The following is a 9085-nucleotide window of genomic DNA, read 5'->3' on the forward strand; positions in this document are numbered from 1 at the left end:
ATCACATCTAAAATGGGAAGAATCAATGAGTTTATATGATGAATTAACCAGATTTCTAATGTATGTAGCAAACACTGTTTTAAGAGAATTGACTCTCTATATATCTACATTTTTTGAACCAAATTGCATCTGTTAGACAACAAAATTAGCCACAAAGTAGCATAGATTTATAATTACTTTATTTTCTTGTTCTTATTAAAGCAAATGTGCTAAGAATAAACACAAAGAAAAAGGGAGGGAGGGAAGGGGGGAGGTGACTTACATAGGATGATAAGATTAAACCTTACCTAATAGAAATGTTATCACAATCAGATGAGATAGTATGAGTGGAAACACTTTGTAATAAGTGCTGGACAATTATGTTTTTACTTTACATTGTGTTAAGTCTAGATTAAACCATATAGCAGTAGTTCTCAAACTTTTTTTTTTTAATATTTATTTATTTATTTTGGCTGTGCCGGGTCTTAGTTGTGGCACACGGCATCTTTTTTAGTTGCAGCATGCAGGCTTCTTAGTTGCAACATGCGGGCTTCTTAGTTGCAGCATACGAACTCTTAGTTGTGGCATGCATGTGGGATCTAGTTCCCTGAACAGGGATCAAACAGGGATCAAAGCTTTACTCAGTTCTGCTTTTGGATTATCCGTACAAATGTCAGCACGGTAAGAAAGGCAGATAAAGTCTAAATATTATTATGAAAATAATTTTGATCTTACAAACCCCCTGAAAGTGTCTTGGGAATTTTTAGGCATCTGTGGATCATACTTTGAGAACTGCTGCTAGAGGGAAATTAAGGGTGCAACAGTATTCTTAAATGCCTTTTAGAAAAATAAGACTTAATTACTCCTGTTGAAATTTTGTTGACAGGACATAGAATCAGTTTTGTTATCTTCATGATAGGATTAATTTTTATAGACATAGAACTTCCTTCCAAAAGTTGGAAGAAGGGGAGGGATAAAAAGATAGGGCTTAAACATTTGTTTATGCTTCACTCATGCTGATCCTCAGCCAGACTTGAGAAGGGTTCTAGAGAGAAAAGAACTAAAGTTTGTTTATTGGAACCATTCTGCCTTAGCTAGTATATATTTAGTAGTGGCTTGGCACCTACTTTGAAAGGTGATTTAGAAAGCAGTCATGGGTACTAAGAAGCAAAACTTAAATTTTATTGGGCATACTCAGAGGAGAACCTGAATGTGTCATATAATAAATTGAGACAAATTATACAGTAGAGGGTTTTATCCTCTTTACATACCTCTATTTTGTCCAGGTAGATTATTTTCGAATAAACACTACCCTAAAAACACCCAATAAATTCATTTTATTATATTATCTTTTGCAGAGATTCTGAAAAGCTTCCTTCTTGTAAGAAGCCAGATCCCCTGTCTCCAGTCAAAGATAACATCCAGCTAACTCCAGAAGAAGAGGATATATTTAACAATTCTGACTGTATGCGTGTTCAGAGAGCAATATTCCAATAAACACAGGAAGCTGGGAGGCTATTGCCTGCAAGAGAATCTCTATCAATTTCATGTCCTGTTTGAGAATGAAGCAGTTATCAGTATGAAAGACTTGTTCTTAGATCTATGCTATTTATTTTTAAATAGAGTACATTTTGTATATTAACTATGTAACTGTTTTTGTTCAGCTTATTATATTTTCATAAGAAGCTAACTAGAGAAATAATTTTGGTTTTGACAGGTTTTTGAAGTTTTAATGTTAATTGAGCAAGTCCCTTGGAACTTACAAAAATCTACTCTAAAGATTTCTGTAATGTTGTCAAGTACAAGGATGGTAAATGGAAAACCACAATTCTGTGGTCATTTTGTACTAGAGGAAATTACTGTGTTTCTTTGAGCTATAGTTTTTTCACCTGCCTTTCCTGTCTGTCTTTCAGGGTTGAATTGGATATACAGTTGCTGGGATGGGAGGGGTAGTTGGAAGGGTTAAAGATCATTGCATAAATGGGGCAGTGCTCTATTTTCCCTGAAGAGTTTGGTTGGGTTACAGATTGACAGTAAAAGAAAATTGGTTTCAGCATCATATGAAAGGCACTACTTCTTATATCATTAATATTCTTAAACTTCAAAATAGCCTATTTCTCTTATATGTCTTTTTTGAAGTGTGGGTTAAAAATTCCCTAACGTATATTTAAAACTAGTATCCTAGGTGCAATGTAAAATATGAAAGCTGCAGGGTCTGTGATGTGTACATACTCTGCAAAGAAATAGATTCTCGGAAAGAAAACCAGATATGCAAGTGAAGATCTGAAGTAAGGAAGTGAAGTAAGTGACAATCTGACAGGAAGTAAAGGAATTGTAAAAGTGTCTGATATAGAGGATAAAGGAAAGGGATCCAGAGCATTTTAATTTTTAAATGAGACTTAATAGAGGAGGTCAGAGTGGAACAAAAAACATAACATTGTAAGAAACAGCATAAAAATGTTAGAAGGGGAAAAAAAATTTTTTTAAAATCTGGAAAAGATCAAATACAAAGAACAAAAGCAAATTTGAACTTTCTGGAATGTTTCCTGTTATAGAACAAATTAAGAAAGGGAAGATGGTAGCAGTGCTGTAGTTTGTCAATCTCTGAACCGTCGCATAGCAGCAACTGGATAGCAAAGTCAAAATACTAATGAACAACATTACAACAAATTTAGATGGCATCATATACTTAAATCCTGAAATATAAGTGGGTGAAGACAAGCTACCGAAAGCCACAAGACCACAAAGTGGTACTGGCGTCTATTTGGGAGAAGTAGAGCATGGCAATAGGGCATCTAATGGACCTGAGAACAGAACTTAAATAGAATGATTGTTGAAACACATAGCAGGCCAAGTTGCAAACAGCCATTTGAAACTGGGAGATGCTTTGAGCATTCCAGTGGTGAGTGAGTGCAGGAGACCTACAGTAATGTCTGAAGGAATGAAGCAATGTAGTCCATATGAACTTTTGAAATGATTTGCCATATTTGTCAAGGCTCCACAGAAGAGAAACTGCTGGCTGTAAAACCAAAATTGAGCAGGAGAGTGACAATAGGCACAAAGGAAGATAAGGTTAAATACAGTGAAGGGAGGAATTGTTGACCAAGAAATCTCAGCAGAATGCTGTTTTTGTTTTTGAACACTGAAAACAAAAACAAAAACCACCAACAACAAAACAGCTGAGGTTTGAGAAGGCCTCATGACCCATGCCTCCTCAAAGTTAAAGAAAATTATTTTTACTTAAAAAGAAACCACATAGGGCTTCCCTGGTGGCACAGTGGTTGACAGTCCGCCTGCCGATGCAGGGGACACGGGTTCGTGCCCCGGTCCGGGAAGATCCCACATGTCGCGGAGCAGCTGGGCCCGTGAGCCAAAAGAAACCACATAAAAGTTTTTAGATCAATCCCTTACAAAATTGATTTAAAGGAGTCAAGAGCAGAATAACGTCTTTACAAATAATGAAAATCTACCAGAAAGGTCCTGAGAGCAGATCAAAACCAGTCTATTTCAAAATGTGCTAGAAGTTATTAAGAAAATAGTGTAGGATACGAAGGAAATTTAGAATTGGAAAAACTCAGAAGAAAAATAAAAAAGATAAGCTCAGGAAAGGATTAGAAAAAAATTTCGGAAATTAAGGCTAAACTAGAAGGAACACAAGCAAATAAACATACAGATAGACGATGCCTTAAAAGAAATAGGTAAAAATCAAAACAAAATGGAAAAAGAACACTTTAAAAGAGTAGGAAGTGACAGATGTTGAAGATGAGGCAGAAGGTCCAATATACAGATAATAGGAGTCTCTGAAGAAAAAAAACCCTATTTTCAGAAAACGTTAATTTTTAAAAGATTTGAAGCTATTTTTTAAATGCACTATTATACCCAAGATTATTGATCCCAAACTGCCAACACCAAGACATAAGTGACAACAAGTTACTTTAAAGAAAGGAAAAATCCTCTGGGTAGGCAAGAACAGCAAGTGACATGTAAGGAAAAAAAAAGATGATCATCACACTTTTCCACAATTATTCTTTATACATGAAGAAAATGGAGTAACTTGTTAAAGATATTCAAGGGAAAATGTAAGCAAAGGCTTTTATATTCAACAAAATCAACTTTCAATTATAAAGGGCACAAACTTATCCATCGAACAAGAATTTGGAAAATACTGCTCACTAAGCTCTTCCTGAGGAATCAGAAAATAACTGAAATAGAAAAACAGCACTATAAAGATTGGTGGTGACCATCAAACATAGTGACTTGTACAATTAAAAATTTGGGAGCTAAAGGGGAGAGTATGATATGCAATGGCTGTATGTCCAGATGACACAGGTAGTATAACTACAGAGGAGAGACCATATGCAAAACATTTGGTTTAGCTCGTAGTAGTAGTCTGATATTGTTATTTTAGGACCATTCTGCATATAATGTGGGATAGTATAAATGAATATTTATGGGATATTTTAATTCATCCCCAATTTTCTTGAGAACCAGAATTTTTAATGTCTAGAGAAAGGAGATACAGATAAAATACAGAACAGGTTAATTTTTTTTTAATGTAGTTATAAACTTGGGAGTACTGATAGAGACTTATGAATGTATATACACACATACTATATATATACATGTATATGCATATATATATATACACACTGAAGAGACCCAGAAAAAAAATCCAGTACCAATGAGCATCCCTATCACTCAACTTGTAGTCTTAAAATACAATTTTTCACCAAAAGAAATGAGAGCTTCTTGGAAAAATAGTCTGGAAAAGAAGTGTAAAGGACAAGCCTGGGATATCTTGTTAAAACAGAAGCCTTTACTGACTACTAATGTAATTTCAAAATGATTGAGGAGACACCTGAAGAGGCCCCCACTGTCCAAACATGGGAGAATTTGATCTTGAAAAGATAATTGTTTACTGGAACCCATCATAAGCATTTTAAAAAATTGGTCACCTTCAGAGGATGATAGAATATCAATTCATTATCTTGAATATGGGAAAATAAAAGAAATATCAGGCATTTTCCCTGTCTGTACTGTACCAATGGGTAATAAAACAAGATAAATCTCTTTTTACTGTTCTAATAATGAAAAAGATAATATCACCATTTTGCAACCCCCGGTGGATTAATGGATTTAGGCTTTGAGCATCAGCTGCTATTAACATCATAACCAGACATTTTTTGTCTCATAATGAAAGAACTCAGCATCCTCTGTAGTCTTGCCAAGGGATTGGAGATGAGTCTGATCATTCCTCTGGATCCAGCTGCCGAATTGCAGGAAATACAGAGGACAGAGGAACATGTGGGACTGCAACATGAGTGTGCAATTAGCAAAATCCAGTCTGCAAGAAACTACAGGTTAAATGCCCTTGGATTCTCAACAGATAAATTGTAAGGAAGGGGATGGAGAGGAGAATTCCATATTAAAAAAAGGACAGGGCTTCCCTGGTGGTGCAGTGGTTGAGAGTCCGCTTGTTGATGCAGGGGACACGGGCTCGTGCCCCGGTCCGGGAAAATCCCACATGCCGCGGAGCGGCTGGGCCCGTGAGCCATGGCCGCTGAGCCTGTGCGTCCGGAGCCTGTGCTCTGCAACGGGACAGGCCACAACAGTGAGAGGCCCGCGTATCAAAAAAAAAAAGACACAACTAAACTAGTTTATTTAGGGATGCACACTCTGGTGATTAAACAATAGAGAAATATAAAGAAGTGATAACTATAAAATTTACGGTGGTGGTTACAGGGGGTGGGGTGGTTGGACATTGATATTGAAGCAAAGCACATGGAACAGATTCTGGGAATTGCTGACAAAGTTTTATTTCCTGGGTGGTGTATTTTATGACAGTTTGCTTATAATAATATAACTTACTAGGCTATCCATATCATAAAGTAAAATGTTGGCCGTATAATTTATTAAGCCATTTACTTGTTTTGTGTGGTCTTTCATATTTTCTGTTTTACAGTAATTTTTAATAGTATTCCATCAAATTGAAAATGTAATTGATTGTAAGATGCATCATTATTTTATGTACCATTGGAAAAAAACTCCATCAACTTTAAGGTACACACTATTCTCAAAAATGTTAAAACGTGTACCTTAGGATAGAGGAACGACAGCAATTCGATGCCACATATCCTGTCCCTCATGCACAAAATCAAGCAACTATTCTTATTTCCCAAAGTTAACTCTGGGCAACTGGCACCAGACAGCCTCTGATCTTGAAAGACATGAAGCACAGCTGAGGGAAAGGTGAGGTTCAATGCTGAAAAGAAGGGATAAAGTGAAAATAAACTGAGCAGTATGATTCCCAGTCCCACTTCCCTATGTAGTTCCCATTCTCTCTTCTTTTGGGATTCCAATTGCACATGTTAGACTGCTCAAAATTGTCCCACAGCTATTAGTGCTGTTATGATTACTTTCTACTCTGTTTTTGTATTTCAGTTCGGGTAATTTCTATGAACCCATTTTCTAGTTAACCAATTCTTTCCTTGAGCTTTTTGTTTTTATTTCTAGCATTTCTAATTTACAGTTTCCATTTCTCTACTGACATTCCCCCAATCTGCTCATGCACATATTATCCGTATTTTACACAAGGCATATTACCTATAGTTATTTTAAATACCTTTTCTGGTGTTTCTAATATCTGGGTCATCTCTGAGTCTGGGTCATTCTGTATCTTGTGTCTTGACATTGTTTTCTTTTTCCTTGTTTTGTGTGTGTGTGTGTGTGTCTCATTTTTTGATTGATTTGCATGCCATATGTTGATATAGAACAGTAGTGACTGAAGTAAATGATATGCCTGGAAATGGGCATGCCTCTTCCACTAGGGGTTAGAGTGTGACATTGTAAACTCTCGTCAGGAGTTTAACTGGTTTGGGTTTGTTATTGCTATGACAAGTGCACCACTGACTTCAAATTCCTCTAGCGTGGTGCTAGCGTTTTTAGTTTTGTTTGTTTTTCAGTGTTCCTGCTCTATCGTCAGTTTATAGCCTTCCTCATGCACTTGTGCCTCATAAGGGGTCTATCTCCAACCCCTCGCCCCTCTGCAGCAATAGACTGTTGTTGCTTGTTACTTGTTGCTTGTTTGACTTGATGCAGGCTGAGGGTAATGTAAAACTACATCAATTATATTTGACTTTACAATCCATTACAGAAAGTGTTATCCACCTTTGTTTCTCAACCCCCAGCAAGTTCCTGGCAATATGGTCAGCATTCCACATTCTTATTAAATGACTTACGGCTACCAGGCACTGTATATTGTATAGCACCTGAAGTCTCTCTAAACACAATGTCAGTGTTTAACACTTGTTGACTCATGGTTTAGGGGAGGCAGAAGAATAACTGAATTCCAGATAGGGATCAGAAGATTTGGTTTATAATTCTGACTTGCCGAAAACTCGAAGTGACCTTGGGTAAACCACTGAACCTTTGTTGTGTTCTTTTTCTCACAGGACAAACATGAGGGGTTGACCTCTAACTCAGAAATTATAACTCCAAAATTCTGTGAACCAAACAGTAAATTCTTTGATTTATGAGTAACTATTTAAAGACTGTTTCAAAAGCTCCACAAGAGGGCAGCTCCTCCACATTGCTTAAGGTCTGAAGAGAATTCAGCGTGCTTTTAAGTCTATTTAAAAACTCACCCTAGTATACAATGTTTTACTTTTGTTTCTTTTAATTATACAAGTAGGGCACAAAATATATTGTTATAAAAATTCCAACATTACAGACCAACTTCAAGTCTCTTTTGATTAATACCCCCAATCCTAATCTTCCCTATTGTCCGATTGGTGGGTATTTTTTTCTGAAGCTTTGTTTTCTGTGACTTCCTTTATTTTTAATTTATTTATCTACTTATTGGAGTATATTTGCTTTACAATGTTGTGTTAGTTTCTGCTTTACAATGGAGTATAATTGGAGTATTTATTGGAGTATAATTGCTTTATTGGAGTATAATTGCTTTACAATGTCGTGTTAGTTTCTGCTCTACAACAAAATGAATCAGCTATATGTATACATATATCCCCATATCCCCTCCCTCTTGCGTCTCTCTCCCACCCTCCCTATCCCACCCCTCTAGGTGGTCACAAAGCACTGACCTGATCTCCCTGTGCTATGCAGCAGCTTCCCACTAGCCATCCATTTTACATTTGGTAATGTATATACGTCAGTGCTACTCTCTCACTTTGTCTGAGCTTCCCCTTCCCCCTTTGCGTCCTCAAGTCCATTCTTTACATCTGCATCTTTATTCCTGCCCTGCCACTAGGTTCATCAGTGCTGTTTTTTTTAGATTCCATATATGTGTTAGCATACAGTATTTGTTTTTCTCTTTCTGACTTCCTTTGCTCTGCATGACAGACTCTAGGTCCATCCACCTCATTACAAATCACTCAGTTTCATTCTTTTTTATGGCTGAGTAATATTCCATTGTATATATGTACCATATCTTCTTTATTCATTCCTCTGTCGATGGACATTTAGGTTGCTTCCATGTCCTGGCTATTGTAAATAGTGCTGCAATGAACATTGCAGTACATGTATGTTTTTGAATTATGGTTTTCTTAGGGTACATGCCCAGTAGTGGGATTGCTGGGTCTGTGACTTCTTTAAAACATAGTTTCTGAAACTAACTTTTTTTTAATCCACATAGGATTTGAACATCTCTTCCTGTTAATAAACATAGATTAGTTTACCACTAATTACTCTCTTTAACTCCATAAAATGCATGTCATAATTTACTTATTTCTTAATATTTAGATGTTTTCAGTATTTAAACAATGTTGCATCAAATATTTCAATACTGCATTTTGGAAAAAGTGAAGAAATTCTTGGTTTCATGGTAATTAAGATTTTAAAGCTAATTTATTAAACCAAAAGAAGAATGTTTTAGTAATTTTATTAGCCACAAAGATATATAAAGTCAGTTTACAGAAAAGGGGCTAGAAGAGGGAGAAACACTTGACAGCCTTCCTTGGAAGGTTTACTCCGTTTCATGATATAAATCATTCTGGATACCATTCCTGTTAGGGTGTTTCACAGGTATATTTTTGTCTTAGATAAGATTAGACCTAGGCAACAAATGGCCCAATTAATGCAGAACAGAGAC

The 9085-nt window shown here is 36.3% G+C and overlaps 1 protein-coding gene across 4 annotated transcripts in view; it reads left to right on the forward strand.

The window, feature by feature from the left end:
- The window catches only part of EXO1 (exonuclease 1), a 52670-nt gene extending 44878 nt beyond the window's left edge, over window positions 1-7792 (forward strand). For 3 of the 4 annotated variants that reach the window (XM_032611850.1, XM_032611859.1, XM_032611875.1), the window contains one exon: window positions 1338-5470. In XM_032611850.1, the coding sequence (XP_032467741.1) occupies window positions 1338-1476 (139 nt within the window). In that variant the 3' untranslated portion in view covers window positions 1477-5470. Of the gene's footprint in view, window positions 1-1337 lie in introns of all 4 variants that reach the window. The other variant, XM_032611867.1, reaches the window with a different exon arrangement.
- The last annotated feature ends 1293 nt before the right edge of the window (window positions 7793-9085 follow it).

Source organism: Phocoena sinus, chromosome 1 (genome assembly GCF_008692025.1).
Source record: "Phocoena sinus isolate mPhoSin1 chromosome 1, mPhoSin1.pri, whole genome shotgun sequence".
Taxonomy (NCBI): Eukaryota; Metazoa; Chordata; class Mammalia; order Artiodactyla; family Phocoenidae; genus Phocoena; species Phocoena sinus.